Source organism: Oncorhynchus mykiss, chromosome 20, assembly GCF_013265735.2.
Source record: "Oncorhynchus mykiss isolate Arlee chromosome 20, USDA_OmykA_1.1, whole genome shotgun sequence".
Taxonomy (NCBI): Eukaryota; Metazoa; Chordata; class Actinopteri; order Salmoniformes; family Salmonidae; genus Oncorhynchus; species Oncorhynchus mykiss.
This window is the reverse complement of record NC_048584.1, coordinates 9,189,653-9,210,333: the sequence shown is the minus strand read 5'-3', so window position 1 is coordinate 9,210,333 and position 20,681 is coordinate 9,189,653. Positions and strand designations below refer to the sequence as shown.

Sequence of the window (20,681 nt, the reverse complement as noted above, 5' to 3'; positions counted from 1 at the left end):
GGGATTCAACGTGCCCCGTTCACGTGAACAGTGCACACAAATGCTTTTTTTTAAATGATCAAATCAACCTTCAGGCTTCAGAGTAAAACGCAGCACGCATCAGTCTTGCCTCTATCTTTTCACTGCAGCATCGAGACGTAGGGAATTACTACTTTAAAAAGTAACCGCGCCAGTAAAACTGTATTTCACACTATGATGGTTAAACTTTGCAGTTGATCTGCGGTTCACATGCGTGCCGAACCGTGGGGGGTGGTCCGTACAGGACACGGATCAGCTACAGTCCGTTACACCTCTACTGTCTAACAATGATGAACAACCAACTTGACGGAGCTTGAAGAGTTTAAAAAAGAATCATGAGCAAATATTGTACAATCCAGGTGTAGAAATCTCTTAGAGACGTGCCCAAAAAGACACAGCTGTAATCGCTGCCAACTACGGTCTGTTACACCACTACTGTCTAACAATGATGAACAACCAACTTGACAGAGCTTTAATTAAGAGTATACAAAAATAATCATGGGAGTTGAATACTTATTTAATCAAGATTAGATAAATATTCAACCCCTTGAGTCAATACATGTTAGAATCACCTTTGACAGCGATTACAGCTGTGTCTTTTTGGGTACGTCTCTAAGAGCTTTGTACACCTGGATTGTACAATATTTGCCCATTTATTATTTTTTAAACTCTCCCAGCTCTGTCAACTTGGTTGTTCATCATTGTTAGACTGTAGTGGTGTAACGGACCGTAGATCACCCCCCCCCCGCGCGGTTCGACACGCATGTGAAGCGCGGATCAATTGCCAAGTTCAACCAAAGTGTTGACATTGGAGTACTCAAATGCTGCTGTCTGTGTAGCAAAGCCCATGTTTAACACCTGCTTGCTTCTTCAATCATACCTGGATTGTAGATAGCTGAAAAAATGCCTCTTAAAAGAAAGCTTGAAGCCTAAAGGCCTAGACAGTCAAAATTAAGTTTTCCCTGTGTTTTTATATAACATTGTACAACAGCTGATGAAAACAAACACTGTACAAGTGTGAACACATTTGATCAGTGTTATTTCCTGATAGTTGCTGTTTGAAAATACAATCTAGCATTAGAATGTACCAGAGGCCACCAAAATAGAGCATGTTCAGCAAAACATACATTTTAACACCTCCCAGTCCGGGGGAGCCTGTCTGGCTACTTTGTCTTGTGGAAAACATCTCAGTTAGACTGTATGTACCTCCACTTTAAACTATACCTTTTCTAGGAAGACTCCCTGCACTAGTACTGTCTGCAGTACACCATTAGAGCCAGAGAAGAGCATGAGAAAGGTGACTGGGTTGTTTCCTAGGGAGTGTACTAAGTAGTGCAGCAGGGAGGGGATCGGGTATGTGGAGGGGTTGTTAGGGCCCTTAAATGTCTGTGGCAGGTGTTGAAGGGGCCCTTGGGGTACTTGTATATGGAGGGTTGTTGGGGTGGTATTTGGGTGAGTCTGGGGGATCCTTTCAGGTTATTTGGGAAGGAGGGAAACGGGGGTAAGAAAGGACACGAGCAGAATGGAGATCAGGGGAATGGAGAGATGAAACAGGAGAAGACTGCAGAGAAGATGAGAAGGCAAAATAAGGAGAGGACTCAGGAGGGGAAACAGAAAGAGAGGGATGAGTTGAGGACAGAGGTTTGTGGCCTCTAACAGCCAGGCCTTTAGAATGAATAGAATAGAATGAATAGAATTTAGAACTTCTCTAACAAGACCTCTGAGACACCAACAGAGTAAAGGGGAGGGAAGGAGGGGTAGAGATAAAGGGGGGGAATAGAGGGAATTAGTAAGATGGAGGGGTGGAAGGGATGGGGGGGAAAGAGGGTGCAGGAGAGCTGAGAGAGGAGGGAGAGGAGAGAGGAGCAATGGTAACAGCCCTGCTGTCGACACAGGATGACAGCAGACTTAACAAGTATAGAACAGTCTGCCACCTTACACACTACTGATCTATCACTACTGCTTCCCTCTCTTTTACCAACTCCCTTCACTTATTCACGCTTTTCTCTCATTCGCTCTTCTCCCTTACATTCTCTCCTCCCTTTTCTCTTATCCTCTATCCTCCCTTCCCTCTTCCCCTCATGTCCTTTTCTGAGCTGTAGGTGTTCTCGGAGCTACCCAGCATGCAACAGCTTGACTCGTCCCCCACCTGCTCTCCTCCCTTCTTTCCTCTCCTCCTCCTGTCGTCCAGTTCTGTCGGGGGTTCTCATCGCCCACTCTGAGAGAGTGCGTGTGTGTCTGTGTTAGCCATTTTATTGCACTCTGTTAATCGCCTGCTGAGCCTATCGACCAGTCAGAGGCCAGACCATAGTTTGATTGACAGCTCTAGACATTCTAGCAGACGGATTCCATCTCAGGGAGCTGTCTGCAGCCTTCCGACATCTCCATTTCTCCTTCCTTCACGATTACACTCCAATCAACTCCTATCATCATCACTCTATCGTCACGTCTCCATCCATCTGTCCCTCACCTTCTCGTCTCCCGTAGGGAAAAGAAAGCGGGAGAAGTTGGGATGGATGAAGGGTGGTGAGGGATGAGTGTGCATATGTGAAGTTTGCGAACTCAGTCAGTGTTTAAACTCCGATTAGTCTCTGTCAATGACTCCAGTTGTAGCCCACGTCAGATCCTCTTTGGCTGTCTCTCTGTCCGCGGTTTCGTCTCCTGTTGTCTGTCACTCCTCAACAAGGCTCAGCTCTTATCCACACTGCAGCTGTGTAAATAATACCCACGGCACACTGATAAGACACACACGCACCCTGGAGAATCAGGAATATGTAGCCAATCGCGTTTGTGCGTCGGAACAATACAGAGTGAGGATGTTGACTGATTGTAGAGGCTGATACACACACCCACCCACTCTGGAGGATGTAACCTGTGTGTGTGTGTGTGTGGAGCAATAGGGAGTGGAGATGTTTCTGGTGACTGATACACACACTCACTTAGGCAGCTAGTCAATGGCGCCGAGCAAGCATCCTCTCCTTCAGTCATTCCTCTCTTGGCTGTCCTATAGGATCGGGTAGCATCTATCGACGTCTGGGACTGAGATTTCTCTCTTTCACTCTCTGCTACATCTAACTCAACCCTCTCTTCTTTTTCTGTATTTTTCCCCTAACTCTCCTCCTCTTCCTCTCCTCTCTGGTACTTATTTGACACACTCACACTCTCCAGTTCCCGGGGACGAATCGTATTAATGAATCAGATCAGGGTTTCCCTCGGTCCTAGCCTTCGCACTACACAGCTGATTCAAATAACCAACTCATTATCACGCGTTGATTATTTGAATCAGCTGTGTAGTGCTAGGACAAAAAATTAAATGTGCAGGACCGAGTTTGAGAAAGCATGGATTAAATAGCTTAATGCCATTGATTGGCCAGTGCGTCCGGACAAGACAGGTAGGCCCTGGACAGGTAGGCCCTGGGCAGGTAGGCCCTGGGAAGCTTTCACCACTGTGTCCAGCTACTAATTCAACACTCTAATTTAGTGTGTACCTAATCTCATCCACTAGCAAATCAAATGTATTTAAATATCCCTTCGTACATCAGCTGATATCTCAAAGTGCTGTACAGAAACTCAGCCTAAAACCCCAAACAACAAGCAATGCAGGTGTAGAAGCACGGTGGCTAGGAAAAACTCCCTAGAAAGGCCAAAACCTAGGAAGAAACCTAGAGAGGAACCAGGCTATGTGGGGTGGCCAGTCCTCTTCTGGCTGTGCCGGGTGGAGATTATAACAGAACATGGCCAAGATGTTCAAATGTTCATAAATGACCAGCATGGTCAAATAATAATAATAATCACAGACAGAACAGTTGAAACTGGAGCAGCAGCACAGCCAGGTGGACTGGGGACAGCAAGGAATCATCATGTCAGGTAGTCCTGAGGCAAGCTCTCTCTCGGTCGAACCATCTGGCTTCACAGTTCCTCAGAACGAGACTTGACTGGAAGTGTGAGGCAGGTGTGGCTGAAACAGTCACAGGTTTTAATTGGCTGATCTCTGTCAATCACCACCTAGCATAGCCCTTACAAACTCGCCCCTACATTGTGGACTTCAAAGCATGAGCAGCGCAAGTGATTTTCACAAAAATAGAAAAGTACAAGTCTTTAGAAACAGTTTTCACGGATAAACGTTTATATGCACGAACTCAGAATCAATCGAGCTTCCCCCAAATTAGAATATTGGTCAATGTGGTAGAACGTTTATTTTGATTTGCTGATTTTCTGCATTTTTAACAGTCCCATATAATAAAGCTGTAGCGGGCTCTCTCCCTGTCCAGCCTCCATTTTAATCACACCCCTTTTCAAGTCCCACTTTGATGTGAAGTGTTACCAGGCTCCATGTGCCACCAATTAGTGTGTACCCAGTTCCAAATCGTCCCGAGGTTTAAGACCGCACCTCTTCAGTCCTACACATACTCATTTTCAGTTTAGTGTGAAACCAGTAGTTTGACACAATCTGATCTTTTGGTAATTGTTGAGCTGCGGGTGACAACGCTAGTGGGACGTAGGTGGAGTGAACGGGGACTTTTGAAACGGGACTAATGTCCCAGTGGTATTTTAGCATTTAGAGCGAGTAATTATTCCTAGTCAAGTGGCGTTATTTATTACGGATAATCTCCTGTGACATTTAAATCTGAGCGTCAGTCTTGATGATATCTTTTTATCGACGCTCAACTTCCAACACAAGTCGTTTTGAAGCGACGTTAGGCTGTCAGTGGTTGGCTGTACGGAACGCGGCAGGGCTTCCGATGTCTCCTCACCATGTGATTTAGACCGTCTGTTGACTTCCTAATAAAACTCCTCGTTCACTGACACAGACCCCATGTCCACAAGTACAGTGGGGAGAACAAGTATTTGATACACTGCCGATTTTGCAGGTTTTCCTACTTACAAAGCATGTAGAGGTCTGTAATTTTTTTATCATAGGTGCACTTCAACTGTGAGAGACGGAATCTAAAACAAAAATCCAGAAAATCACATTGTATGATTTTTAAGTAATTAATTAGCATTTTATTGCATGACATAAGTATTTGATACATCAGAAAAGCAGAACTTAATAGTTGGTACAGAAACCTTTGTTTGCAATTACAGAGATCATACGTTTCCTGTAGTTCTTGACCAGGTTTGCACACACTGCAGCAGGGATTTTGGCCCACTCCTCCATACAGACCTTCTCCAGATCCTTCACGTTTCGGGGCTGTCGCTGGGCAATACGGACTTTCAGCTCCCTCCAAAGATGTTCTATTGGTTTCAGGTCTGGAGACTGGCTAGGCCATTCCAGGACCTTGAGATGCTTCTTACGGAGCCACTCCTTAGTTGCCCTGGCTGTGTGTTTCGGGTCGTTGTCATGCTGGAAGACCCAGCCACGACCCATCTTCAATGCTCTTACTGAGGGAAGGAGGTTGTTGGCCAAGATCTCGCGATACATGGCCCCATCCATCCTCCCCTCAATACGGTGCAGTCGTCCTGTCCCCTTTGCAGAAAAGCATCCCCAAAGAATGATGTTTCCACCTCCATGCTTCACGGTTGGGATGGTGTTCTTGGGGTTGTACTCATCCTTCTTCTTCTTCCAAACACGGCGAGTGGAGTTTAGACCAAAAAGCTCTATTTTTGTCTCTTCAGACCACATGACCTTTTCCCATTCCTCCTCTGGATCATCCAGAGGGTCATTGACAAACTTCAGACGGGCCTGGACATGCGCTGGCTTGAGCAGGGGGACACTGCGTGCGCTGCAGGATTATAATCCATGACGGCGTAGTGTGTTACTAATGGTTTTCTTTGAGACTGTGGTCCCAGCTCTCTTCAGGTTATTGACCAGGTCCTGCCGTGTAGTTATGGGCGTATCCCTCACCCTCCTCATGATCATTGATGCCCCACGAGGTGAGATCTTGCATGGAGCCCCAGATCGAGGGTGATTGACCGTCATCTTGAACTTCTTCCATTTTCTAATAATTGCGCCAACAGTTGTTGCCTTCTCACCAAGCTGCTTGCCTATAGTCCTGTAGCCCATCCCAGCCTTGGGCAGGTCTACAATTTAACCCTGATGTCCTTACACGCATCTCTATGGTCTTGGCCATTGTGGAAAGGTTGGAGTCTGTTTGATTGAGTGTGTGGACAGGTGTCTTTTATACAGGTAACGAGTTCAAACAGGTGCAGTTAATACAGGTAATGAGTGGAGAACAGGAGGGCTTCTTAAAGAAAAACTAACAGTTCTGTGAGAGCCAGAATTCTTACTGGTTGGTAGGTGATCAAATATTTATGTCATGCAATAAAATGCAAATGAATTACTTAAAAATCATACAATGTGATTTTCTGGATTTTTGTTTTAGATTCCGTCTCTCACAGTTGAAGTGTACCTATGATAAAAGTTACAGACCTCTACATGCTTTGTAAGTAGGAAAACCTGCAAAATCGGCAGTATATCAAATACTTGTTCTCCCCACAGTATACCTCTCACTCTGCCTCTCACCCTCTCTCTCTCGTTAGATATTACATGAATACATGTATCTTGCGGTGATGTGAGCGGCTGACTGCGTGTGTGTTTTGCATGTGTGCCCGCGCTGTTCGCCACACGTCAGAGCGGCGTCTGTGTTGCCTGCGGGGATGTCCAGATGCCAGGTTGTTTCAGTGACTGAACAGGTCCTCGACTCTATGTGAGTGAGTGAGTGAGTGGGTGTGAGTGAGAGAGAGAGAGAGAGTACATCTCTTCATGCATGGCTGCACAAAGCCCAGGATTTCAGAGATGTTATGCTCATCACTCTTCCTCAGGTGTGTCAGGATTTGGGAGCTCATAAAGTGTGTGTGTGTGCGCGTGTGCGCGTGTGTGTGTGTGTGTGTGTGTGTGTGTGTGTCAACAGGCAGTGGGCTCCTGTGTATGTGTCTGTTTATTTGTGGCAGTGCAGGTAGGCTACACTGTTAGTTCTATTACTCTCTGTGTCATAAGCCTGAGCCATCTGTTCTCTAGCGCGCACGCACACACACACACACGCACACAGGTGGGACAGCTCATAATATCGCTGCACGGTTTAAACTTCATGGAAGAAGTGGAGTTTGGCACAAATGCAACACAGCGGTGTACGTGCCTGCGGTAGCAGGGTCAGTCAGAGTATGAGGGGACGAAGCCTGTGGGAGTTTAGCAATGCTGTTGTGTGCAGCCAACTGTGCCGTCTGTGCTAACGAACTACAGACTCACTCACCTAGAACACTAACACACACACACACACACAGACTGCGAATCCAACTATGCACACACTCTCACGTAGAGCCTTTGCCATGTATTGTCCCCAGGTGTATGACATGTTGTGCTGGATACAGATAGAAACATGACATCCATAGAGAAGTAGGTATGCTATCTGACACGTGACAGATAAGAAAGAAAGAGACCGAGAGAGAAGAAGAGTGAGGAAGAGAGAAAGAAAAGAGGTGGGAGTGGAACAGAGAGAAGGAAGGAAGGAAGGAAGGAAGGAAGAAAGAGACTGAAAGAGAGGAAGAGCAGAGTCCAGTAGAAGGGTTCAGCAGGCCGGGGAAATCCTTATTTCGTCTCCATGGCAACAGTCATGCTGTTCTGCCCACATTCCATCACACTTCTCACCAGTGTTCCCCGAAGATAAATAAAATAAAACATATTTTGGTGTTATGCCAAACAAAAGCTCTTTCTCTCGCTCTGTAAATGTAGTGTCCTGCCACGTCTCAGTATTAAAGCCCACTGCTCACTAAACCTCGGGCCTTGTTCCAAGTTCACTACTAGCCACGACTCCCCAGTCACTTCACTCAGATCTGAGAGGATAAGCACTGAAAAAAAGGACATTTTACTTAGAGGGAGAGTTAATGACAACATTTCTAATGTCCATCCAATCCTGTCAGATCTATGAAGTGCCAAGGGGTTAGGGGCTAGGGACTAGCAGTTGAAATGGAACCAGCCCATTAGTGACATGACCGCAACAAGACGCTCGATCCATGTAGATAAACTAGAGACCGACCGCAATTCCTCAGGTAAAAGGTCAGCAGCGGGTCACCCTCTCTCTCCTCCCCTTCTCATGAGTCCTCCTATTCTCCATCCATCCCTCTCTCCCTCCGTCTTTCTCTCCCCCACTCTTTGGGGAGACAGATTGTCTGACAGGCTAAAGGAAGTGACACGCATTTGACAGGAAGCAGACTGAGGAACATTGATGTTCTGCTGCCTCTCAGTGACCACACACACACACACATTCTTTCTTACTGTAACTGGTGTGATGGGGGGCATCGACCCTAGTCTTATGAAGTTATTTCGGGGAGAGGGGGAGGCACAGGGAGGTGGAAAGGGGATCGATATGAATGTGGCGCTTCCTGATGAGAAGTCTGGAAAACAGACCCCCCCCCCCTACCTCCACACACATACACACACCCTAGTCTCACACACTGTGAGTCATGCACAGTGCAGAGCTGCCCTCGTCGATAAAAAGAGTGATTGTTGATTGAAAAAGCTACCTCCTTGTTATCATCACCTCCCCCACTTCTCTCTCCTGACAGGGCTACATTCTCGGAAGGGTAGGGTTAGGGCACAGTATTGTTCCCTGGGGTACAACAATGTCAAAATACACAATGTACCTTCAGAGGTACACAATCTCACATGGTACTGTTCGGTACCATTTACTGTGCATGTGTGGATCATTTAGTATAATGGTGCATTTCTGTACTCCATATTTTTCTGAAACTGAATCTTCCGTGCGCCGTAGAATTGGCGCCTTTCCCTATGTTGCTATGTGCAAAATAGCTAAATGAACCAGCATATTGGGATTGAGAACAATACATCGGAGGCAGCAGAGACGAGGAAACAGCACTTGCCTTAAGCCCTATTTGGATGGGATTAGTTTTACTGTGGGTGGTCGGGTAATGTAATTATGTGCCCAAGTGCAAAACACCACATCTGTAATTTTAGTTCCGTCCGAATCTGCCATGTCAGTCATTTGTACATGGCAGGAGAGTAACAATTCCAGCCAGAATAACATACTGTTTTTGGGAGTACTCCAAGGTCCTCTGATAATACTAGTCCCGTGCGAATCGTCATCCCTGTGTTTTGAGAGAAATGTCTGCGTTTGACAGGTTTTGCTCACGCTTTGAACAAGAAACAATAACTGATTTGATAAATTGATCGTGCTGCCTACAGTTGAAGTCAGAAGGTTACGTACACCTTCGCCAAATACATTTAAACTCAGTTTTTCACAATTCCACAAATCCTAGTAAAAATTCCCTGTCTTAGGTCAGTTAGGATCACCACTTTATTTTAAGAATGTGAAATGTCAGAATAATAATAGAGAGAATGATTTATTTCAGCTTTTATTTCTTTCATCACATTCCCAGTGGGTCAGAAGTTTACATACAATCAATTAGTATTTGGTAGCATTGCCTTTAAATTGTTTGACTTGGGTCAAACATTTCGGGTAGCCTACCACAAGCTTCCCACAATAAGTTTGGTGAATTTTGGCTCATTCCTCCTGACAGAGCTGGTGTAACTGAGTCAGGTTTTCCTTGCTGAGTGGCCTTTCAGGTTATGTTGATATAGGACTCGTTTTACTGTGGATATAGATATTTTTGTACCTGTTTCCTTCAGCGTCTTCACACGGTCCTTTGCTGTTGTTCTAAGATTGATTTGCACTGCACTTTAGGAGACAGAATGTGTCTTCTACCTGAGCGGTGTGACGGCTGCGTGGTCCCGTGGTGTTTATACTTGCGTACTATTGTTTGTACCGATGAACGTGGTACTTTCAGGCGTTTGGAAATTACTCCCAAGGATGAACCAGACTTGTGGAGGTCTACATTTTTTTTTTCTGAGGTCTTGGCTGATTTATTTTGATTTTCCCATGATATCAAGCAAAGAGGCACTGAGTTTGAAGGTTGGCCTTGAAACACATCCACAGGTACACCTCCAATTGACTCAAATTTTCTGGAATTTCCCAAGCTGTTAAAGGCACTGTCAACTTAGTGTATGTAAACTTCTGACCCACTGGACTTGTGAAACAGTGAATTATAAGTGAAATAATCTGAAAACAATTGTTGGGAAAATGACTTGTGTCATGCACAAAGTAGATGTCCTAACCGACTTGCCAAAACTATAGTTTGTTAACAAGAAATTGGTGGCGTGGTTGAAAAACGAGTTTTAATGACTTCAACCTAAGTTTATGTAAACTTCCGACTTCAACTGTATAAGGGACTACATGTAATCAACTTTCACAGTAAATGTTTTTCTTCATGTTTTCTGCGTATGATTTGAATATTGCCAAATTCATCAATAAAAAATAGTGTGCCTATTTCATGTAACCCTTGCTGTTAATAGATTGCAATGCAGAATACAACCTAAACATTTGAAAATGATAGATTCACTTTCGCATCCATAGCCTGAAAACACATCTAACGTGCAAGTGCACTGTTTAGCTCACATCTGAAGGTTGGGGGACATTTCGATCACAATATCTTAATGATTATGATCACACTTCCTCAATTCAAATATTATGGTGACACTATACCAGAGACGGTTTGGTAAGGTTTCGAAATTTGTGAAACAAATGGACTTGTTGAAATATCTTCACGCCTAGAAAACACCTTCAGAGTAACATTTATTGGGGAAAAAAGAAAGAATTACAGGGGGTTCGTCCAAATCGTCCAACAGAATGACAGACGTTGTGGGGCGGCAGCGTAGCCTCGTGGTTAGAGCGTTGGACTCGTAGCCGGAAGGTTGCAAGTTCAAATCCCTGAGCTGACAAGGTACAATATCTGTCGTTCTGTCCCTGAACAGCCACTGTTCCTAGGCCGTTGTTGAAAGTAAGAATTTGCTCTTAACTGACTTGCCTAGTTAAATAAAGGTAAAAAAAAAATTGCCAACGTTCTCTAGTAATACTAGTCGCTGTGCGAAGTGGAGTTAGCCTAAGAAAATTGAGGAGAGAACAAACCCCAACTTAATTAGGTCTGTAATCAATAGCCTAACTGTTAAATGTGCCTGGCTTTATACATCATCCATATACAGTATTCTGATCCCTTGACTTTTTCTACAATCTACACACAATACCCAATAATGACGAAGCAAAACATATTTTTTTACACATTTTTGGCTAATTTATAAAAAATAAAACACTGAAATATCACATTTACATAAGTATACAGACCCTTTACTCAGTACTTTGTTGAAGCATCTTTGGCAGCGATTGCAGCCTCAAGTCTTCTTGGGTATGACGATAGAAGCTTGGCCCAACTGTATTTGGGGAGTATGTCCCATTCTTCTCTGCAGATTCTCTCAAGCTCTGTCAGGTTGGATGGGGAACATTGCTGCACAGCTGTTTTCAGAGAGCTATTTTCAGGTCTCTCCAGAGATGTTCGATCGGGTTCAAGTCTGGGCACTGGCTGGGTCACTCAAGGACATTCAGAGACTTGTCACGAAGCCTCTCCTGCGTTGTCTTGGCTGTGTGCTTAGTGTCATTGTCCTGGTGGAAGGTGAATCTTCGGCCCAGTCTGAGATCCTGAGCACTCTGGAGCAGGTTTTCATCAAGGATCTCTCTGTACTTTGCTCCGTTCATCTTTGCCTTGATCCTGACAAGTCTCCTAGTCCCTTCTGCCAGGTTTCCTTCAGACGTGGCGCTTGACATTCAGGCCAAAAAGTTTAATCTTGGTTTCATCAGACCAGAGAATCTTGTTTCTCATGGTCTGAGAGTCTTTAAGTGCCTTTTGGCAAACTCCAAGCGGGCTGTGCTGTGTCTTTTACTGAGGAGTGGCTTCCGTCTGGCCACTCTACCATAAAGGCCTAATTGGAGTCCTGCAGAGATAGTTGTCCTTCTGGAAGGTTCTCCCATCTCCACAGAGGAAATCTGGAGCTCTGTCAGAGTGACCATGACCAAGGCCCTCTCCCTCGATTGTTCAGTTTGGCCAGGCAACCAGCTCTAGGGAGAGTCTTGGTGGTTCCAAACTTCTTCCATTTAATAATGATGGAGCCCACTGTGTTCTTTGGGACCTTCAATGCTGCAGAAATGTTTTGGTACCCTTCCCCAGATCTGTGCCTCGATACAATCCTGTCTCAGAGCTCTACAGACAATTCCTTTGACCTCATGGCTTGTTTTTCGTTCTGACATGCACTGTCAACTGTGGGACCTTATATAGACAGGTGTGTGTCTTGCCAAATCGTGTTCAATCTGAATTGTAGAATCAAGTTGTAGAAACATCTCAAGGATTATCATTGGAAACAGGATGCACCTGAGCTCAATTACGAGTCTCATAGCAAAGGGTCTGAATACTTGTGAATAGTTTCTGATTTTTATTTGTCATTATGGGGTATTGTGTGTAGATTGATGAGGTAAAAATACATTTTAGAATAAGGCTGTAATGTAACAAGGGAAGGGGTCTGAATACTTTCTGATTGCACTGTATGTGTTTAGAAATAAGACGGATCTTGCTTCTGTTGCCTGTTTCAGTGTTTGTTTAAATAGCCTAATGATTCCGTGAGCACCAAGCCTCATGCGATGGCAAAATGTTGGATAAAGCAATTTCACAGATTTGTCTGTTTTTAAATCTTTGCTCTGCTGTTATAACAGCTTCCCCATTTTCTCTCTCTCGTTAGAACAGACTGGTATTACTCATCATTTATTTAGCGTTCACACTGTTCCAGACAGGCAGAAAAATAATATTGTTATCTAACAGCACCTGTTTGTCAAACATACTATGTATGCAGCTCTCACTCCTATAGCCTCCTTTCTCTTGATCTCCATCTTATTGTTATCATTTCAATTAGTATTATTATGATCCTCATTATAATATTAAGGCATGTTGTTGTCATTCGTAGCCTTGTGTAACCACCACCAGTAGGCCTAAGAGCACATCCTGTTGAGTAATATTACTGTAACTTACTTAGGCCTATATATGCCATCAACTCACATTTTATTAGTCACATACAACAGGTATACAACACCTCACAGTGAAACGCTTACTTGCGAGCCCCTTAACCAACAATGAAGTTTCAATAAAATGCAGATAAGAATAAGAGATAAAAGTATCAAGTAATTAAAGAGCACACAGCATTCGAGACATTCATGCTTTGAAATGAAATCAGGCATTTTAGTGTTCAAATTAAATAACAAAGGGAGCTTTGAATAATTGGCCTAAACAATAAATTAACCTTAATTCACAAATGCATGATACTGTTTTTAGTCTGCCGTAATAAATATTTGATATATACAGTGCCTTGCGAAAGTATTCGGCCCCCTTGAACTTTGCGACCTTTTGCCACATTTCAGGCTTCAAACATAAAGATATAAAACTGTATTTTTTTGTGAAGAATCAACAACAAGTGGGACACAATCATGAAGTGGAACGACATTTATTGGATATTTCAAACTTTAATCTACCAAGACCTGGCCGTCCCTCTAAACTTTCAGCTCATACAAGGAGAAGACTGATCAGAGATGCAGCCAAGAGGCCCATGATCACTCTGGATGAACTGCAGAGATCTACAGCTGAGGTGGGAGACTCTGTCCACAGGACAACGATCAGTCGTATATTGCACAAATCTGGCCTTTATGGAAGAGTGGCAAGAAGAAAGCCATTTCTTAAAGATATCCATAAAAAGTGTTGTTTAAAGTTTGCCACAAGCCACCTGGGAGACACACCAAACATGTGGAAGAAGGTGCTCTGGTCAGATGAAACCAAAATTGAACTTTTTGGCAACAATGCAAAACGTTGTTTGGCGTAAAAGCAACACAGCTCATCACCCTGAACACACCATCCCCACTGTCAAACATGGTGGTGGCAGCATCATGGTTTGGGCCTGCTTTTCTTCAGCAGGGACAGGGAAGATGGTTCAAATTGATGGGAAGATGGATGGAGCCAAATACAGGACCATTCTGGTAGAAAACCTGATGGAGTCTGCAAAAGACCTGAGACTGGGACGGAGATTTGTCTTCCAACAAGACAATGATCCAAAACATAAAGCAAAATCTACAATGGAATGGTTCAAAAATAAACATATCCAGGTGTTAGAATGGCCAAGTCAAAGTCCAGACCTGAATCCAATCGAGAATCTGTGGAAAGAACTGAAAACTGCTGTTCACAAATGCTCTCCATCCAACCTCACTGAGCTCGAGCTGTTTTGCAAGGAGGAATGGGAAAAAATGTCAGTCTCTCGATGTGCAAAACTGATAGAGACACACCCCAAGCGACTTACAGCTGTAATCGCAGCAAAAGGTGGCGCTACAAAGTATTAACTTAAGGGGGCTGAATAATTTTGCACACCCAATTTTTCAGTTTTTGATTTGTTAAAAAAGTTTGAAATATCCAATAAATGTCATTCCACTTCATGATTGTGTCCCACTTGTTGTTGATTCTTCACAAAAAAATACAGTTTTATATCTTTATGTTTGAAGCCTGAAATGTGGCAAAAGGTCGCAAAGTTCAAGGGGGCCGAATACTTTCGCAAGGCACTGTATATTTTTTCTGTTAGAACAGACTATCTGGTACACTCTCTTATTTATTTAGTCTTGTTTACACCGTTTCAAATGGTCAGAAACAAATTATATTGTTATCTAACAGCATTTTCTTTATCTCCAGTAGTTTCCACAACTAAGTCAAATGTCTTCCATAGATCTGACTTTCCCTTTCCCTCCTGAGCAACCAGTGAACATTCGCCTTGTTTCGAGTTTATTTTTCACGTCGTACCCATCCATTTTGCTGTCGACGTTACCGTGTTCAGAGTTTGGTTATAACAATGTATCGATGTGATTATGATAGGCTATAGGTCAGGCCCTGTTGGTCACATGCATGCGATGCTTACATGTTCCACATAAAGAGAGCAAGGGTTGAGGGAATAGGGAATGTATTTTCTAGACAAATTAGGGATTTCGGTAACAGAACTTTTGTCGGAAACAAATAAGAAACTTAGCTTAAATGGCTGTAATTATGTTGCACGGACAGCGCAATAAACACTTGCTGTGCTGCGGTGCTTTTTCGCTGCAGTAGGGAGGAGAGCGAGGCAACGTTTGCCAGTCACACAGGCACAAAGCTGTCCTTTTTTTCCAACACAGTGTGACCACCGGGCGCTTTCCTGAGTCATTTGTATGTCTTCATTATTTCATCAAGCAGTGTGCTTAAAGCATCAGACAAGCTCAGTACATATGTAGTTGGTTTTATTCAAACACACAGGGTGTGTCTGTCTATATATGGAAAAAATAATTTTTAAACATTTCGACCAATCGATTGGATAACTCTCGGTCGGGATGACTCAGTGGACCAACATTTTTTTTATGTCGGGTACAGCCCTACTGCATTGGCACTTTAATATCTTCACCATGCTCAAATGGATATTCAGAGTCTGCTATTTTATTTTTACCTATCTACCAATCGGTGCCTTTTTTTTGCGAGGCATTGGAAAACCTCCCTGGTCTTTGTGGTTGAATCTGTGCTTCAAATGTACTACTTGATTGAGGCACCTTTACAGATCATTTTGTGTGTGGGGCACAGCGATGGGGTAGTCATAAATAAATCATGTTAACCCCTTTTATTGCACACAGAGTGAATCCATGCAACTCGTTATTTGATTTGTGAAGCACATTTTTACTCCTGAACATATTTAGACTATAACAAAGGGGTTGAAGACTTGTTGACAGAAGACCTTTCAGGTTTTAATTTTTTATTCATTTGTCAAAAATTCTAAAAACAAAGTTCCACTTTGACATTATGGGTTACTGTGTGTAGCCTCGTGACACAAAATCTCAATTGCATACATTTTCAATTCAGGCTGTAACATAACAAAATGTGGAAAAAGTCAAGGGGTCTGAATACTTTCTGAAGGCACTGTATGACATTTCTTGTCATAAAGAGTTTTTTAAATTAAATGATAAAACATTTGCTTAGGCACTCACTTGGTGAAGGCTAAAGGGGTTAAAGCCATTTAATGCAACAACCATGTCTCTGTCACTAGCAAACAGCCATGAGTGGTACTGGTAACAAAGAAATTCACTTGAAAGACACCCTGGGAAATATGCAAATATGTTTTTATACACTACAGTGTAAGAACAACACCCCCAATAATGTTTAGAGGTACATTTTTGCCACCTAAAAGGAACGACTTTGTCACTTTGGTGGTAACCTAAAAATACAAATGTTTACCTTTTTCTAAAGGTGCGCTTTTGTACCTATGGACTACATATAAGAAAGGTACTTTCTCGTACCCCAAGGTACACTATTGGCTCTTTTAAGGTACAAACTGCAAGGGTACAATTATGTACCTATAACTAAAATGGTTGTACCTAACAGGGTTCCACAACAGTGACGAGCGTTTGTACCCTTTTAAGTACACTTGTGTGTACAATATATACCAGCATTTGCTATTCCTCTGTCTGCCTCTCTCTCTCTCCAGGTCCTGATGTTAGCTGATGGGGAGACAGAGGGCTACCTGTACCAGCGTCTACCCATCCTCTCCTCCCTGACCTGCCAGGGTAGCAGTGCCACAGCATACGTGTGTGAGGACTTCACCTGTGCCCTGCCTGTCACAGACCCACAGGAGCTACGCAGGCTACTGCTAGAGTAAAGAAGAGCGGGAGGGATGGCGAGAGACATAGAGGGAGAGAGGACCAGATGAACCCTGTCCTAACCTGCTCCAGCTAACCCAGTCCTAACCCTGCCCCGCTCACCTCCACCTCTACCTTAGTTTAACCTCCTGCACAGCAGGTATAACACATCCCTCTGTAACCCTACAGTAACCATACTCTCCCTGGCCATAAGGGCCCAGTCTAAATGCTCTGTAGATAGTGGGACCCACCACCTATATCAAGATGTGGAGGCGCGTAATCTCTAGGAGTCACAAGCCAGCAGTTCCAATAACAGCAGTTGTCTGCATAACTTAGTCACAGGCCTACTAAAGCGATACCAAGCAAAGGCCGTATCAGTTCTTCAGCAGTACACTAATAAACTGTGTGTAGATGTCAGTGGAGGCTGCTGAGGGGAGGACGGCTCATAGTAATGGCCGGATTGGAGTCAATGGAATGGTATCAACCAATGGCAACCACGTTTGATACCATTCCATTGACTCCATTCCGGCCATTATTAAGAACCGTCCTCCCCTCAGCAGCCTCCACTGGTAGATGTTGATAGATAGTGTTCCAGGGATGGATTGAGGAATTGGTCTGAAGATGTAGTAGAGAACTCTCTTTATGGATGAACTCATACAGAATGTTCTTCTCCTTTGCTGATATTATCACACAAGCTCTTGCATGGAGCAGACAGGAGAAGCGTGTGCGCGTGTGCGTGCTTGAATGCGCTATGAACTGCCCTTTTCTCTCCATAACTCACCCCCGTAGCCTGTTAATGCCCTCTAGCATGCTATGACGCCCAAACTATAGTATAAAGACCCATAGGTGTATAGACTATGCATACGATGTATGGAACACTCTACAGCTCTAACTCTGCAAATAAACAGTACTTGAATACTCTTATTATTCTGTTCTGTGTTTACTACATGTGTGGGATGATGGATCATCAAGTGGAACTAGGGGGCCGCGACTCTGAAAAGTAAACAAAATATACACTGGAGTCTAAAGGCACCTTCTCTCCATATCTCCCGACTCCCCACCTTGTCTGACTTTGGCTACTACGATACTGAAGTATGAAGCACCATACATTTCCATGTCCCCCCCCCCCATGTTTGATAATGGACCACTTAGCGTGATGTGTATCCTGGAATGTCCCTGTGTGAAGCGTCCCTAAGAAGCCCATACAGCCAATCTCTCCTCAACCAATGTAAGCAGGAATGCAGCCTATGAGAAGAGTCCCCTGTCCATAATACTTATCTCCATCCTGCGCCTCAGACTCCTGTACTATAAATACCCACACGGACACTGGTTTTTTTTCATCTCTCACTGTCTCACTGCTCTCTAGGATTCATACTGAGGAATGTAAACTGTGTGTGTGTGTGTGTGTGTGTGTGAGACAGATGGGTCCGTGGATGTTGGAGGCTGAAGCGAGGGAGCTCGTCTCTGGAGGTCCCGCTCTGGGCTTTGGAAGCGGCAGAAACGAAAGAATGGAGAGAAAAAAAGACAGAAGGAAGGAAACAACAAGATGAGGAGAGGAAGGAAAACCAAATAAGCGAGAACCGTTGGGTCAAACAACCTCCATCTTCCTGTCCCCCGAGAGAGAGAGTAGGAGAAAGAAAGAATGAGGGACAACGGTTCCACCGAGCCATCTACACTCGTTCACTTCTCATCCCTTCTTTCTCTCTGCCAAACCCCTCCCCAACAGAGATGGCGTGGGCCACGAGAACGACAGAATGAAAGAACACATGCTGGCAGACGAGTGCATCTGTGGAGGAACAAGGGGAGGGAGCAGAGGGATGGGAAAAGAGAGAGGGAGGGAGATGATGGAGAGGGAGACCAGAGATGCAGAGCGAGAGAAGGATGATGAGGCCCTGTGTTCTGTTCTAGTTATGTCATGTCCTGACTTCACTTGTTACTTGTCAGATTGGCTTCTGTCACCCTTTTGTCACTTTGCCTCGTTTTTTTTCTCTCCCTCAAACGCCTGTTCTCCTCTCTGCCTCTCTCTTTCCATCCCCAGCCAATGGTTTGTGAGGCAGGTTAGGGATGCTTCTACCCTTCTGCAGTTCTTCCTCTCTACTGTATCTCTGTCTCCCTCCCCCATTCGCCTGTCATATTCAGCTCGCTCTCACTCTCATTTTAGAAGTGGTCACATATGGCAAATGCTTCTCTAGCTCCTTTCTCATTCCCACCCCGCCCTCTCCCTTCCTTCTGTTCCTCGTAGAAAGAAACTTGCAGACAAAGAGAGATGCTGCTGTTGTTCCTTTCCTTTCCTCCTCAACTCCCTGCCCGTCCCTGTTATTGTGAGTTAATTGTTTTTGATGAGCTGCACCAGCTACATTTTAATTAGAGCCTAGATTAGTGTTTGACCCTGGCTCGCCCGTTGCCTTGGTGATTACGAAACTGTAATCTACATGGCATGGATGAGTGGAGACAATTTACCTGCCCAAGACCAAGGGAGTGGCAGAGGGTGTGTTTGTTTGTGTGTGTGTGGCCTTTTCCCTCAGTCTGCCGGGCTGATAATGAGGCCATAGGGGCCTGAGCGACATGCCAACCTGGAAAGAGAGAAAGGGGGAGGTGGAACGGAGAGATACAAAGTGCTGTACAGAAGAGAATATAACAATGACGAGAGGTAGGAAAATGGGAAGGCAGAAAGGGAGGGAACAAAGCTCTATATTGAAGAATAGAAGATGATTGAGTAAAGGGGAACAAAGGACAGAGAGCAGAAAGGTAGAGAGATCTCTACTGTCTGTCGAAGGGAGAGAGAGAGGGGGAAGAGGGGGAAGAGATAATCCGTGGAGCTGTATACAGTAGAAAAACCAAACAGACCTACCACAAAGAGATGGAAGAAAGAGAGGAGTAGTTTTATCATATCCCAATCTCGTGATGGGGACATTTTTGTCCGTCTTGAAATAAGTGAGAGAAATGTCTGTTCCATTTAAGGAAACATGGCCAATAACAGTAATGTTAAGTTGCTGGCTATGTGGGAACTTTTCCAGGAATCTTAATAAGAAAAGGTTACCTGAGGCCTTCCGATCACTGGGAGTCCTCATCAGACCTCTTATCCCTGTGCGTGTGTGCGTGCTTTCACAGCGGAGCCAGGCAGAGTTGAGGAGTGGTGTGTATTGATTTTCCTCTCTTGGAGGTCTGGGGCTTATCGGCCCAGTACCGGTGGGCTACCTGCGCCGTGTGAGTCACACACACACACTAGTAACAGGCAGCAGGCACATCAATCACCTCACTTCCTCACACACACATTCACTCGCGCACACACACCTGCAACTTACAGTTAGTTACATGTGTGAGTAGATACAGAACGTATCACCCCATCAAAATTGGCAGTGGTGGTCACTCCTTGACTTATTCCACATTTTGTTGTTACAGCCTGAATTCAAAATGGATCAAATATTTGTTGAAAATTAAATACAGAAATATCTCATTTACATAAGTATTCACACCCCTGAGTAAATATGTTGTTTTGTAGAAGCACATTTGTTGGCGATTACAGCTTTGCATATCTGGATTTGCGGATTTTCTCCCATTCTTCCTTTAAGATTTTCTCTCGCTCAGCCTACCGGGTGGCGCAGTGGTTAAGTTAGCTGCGCCACCAGAGACTCGGGGTTCGCGCCCAGGCTCTGTCGTAACCGGCCGTGACCGTGGGGCGACGCACAAATGGCCTAGCGTCGTCCGGGTTGGGGAGGGTTTGGCCGGTAGGGAAATCCTTATCTCATCGCGCACCAGCCAATCCTGTGGCGGATCGGGTGCAACGCGCGCTAACCAAGGTTGCCAGGTGCACGGTGTTTCCTCCGACACATTGGTGCGGCTGGCTTCCAGGTTGGATGGCGCTGTGTTAAGAAGCAGTGCGGCTTGGTTGGGTTGTGTATCAGAGGACGCATGACTTTCAACGTTTGTCTCTCCCGAGCCCGTACGGGAGTTGTAGCGATGAGACAAGATAGTAGCTACTAAAACAATTGGATACCACGAAATTGGGGAGAAAAAGGGGTAAAAAAAAAAATGTCATTTAAGATTTTCTCTCCCTCTGTTAAGTTAGATGGGGAGCAGCCAACTCTAGGCAGAGTCTGGGTAGTGCCATGTTTCTTTCTTCCATTTCCCAATGATTGAGATCCTGAG

General features: G+C 44.5%; 1 protein-coding gene across 1 annotated transcript in view; it reads left to right on the top strand.

The window, feature by feature from the left end:
* spata20 (spermatogenesis associated 20) overlaps positions 1–17,045 on the top strand; it is a 78,225-nt gene extending 61,180 nt beyond the window's left edge. Inside the window, exon 15 of the mRNA XM_021575651.2 lies at positions 16,382–17,045. Within this exon, the coding sequence (XP_021431326.1) occupies positions 16,382–16,552 (171 nt within the window). The 3' untranslated portion in view covers positions 16,553–17,045. The remainder of the gene's footprint in view (positions 1–16,381) is intronic.
* Positions 17,046–20,681: the final 3,636 nt, after the last annotated feature.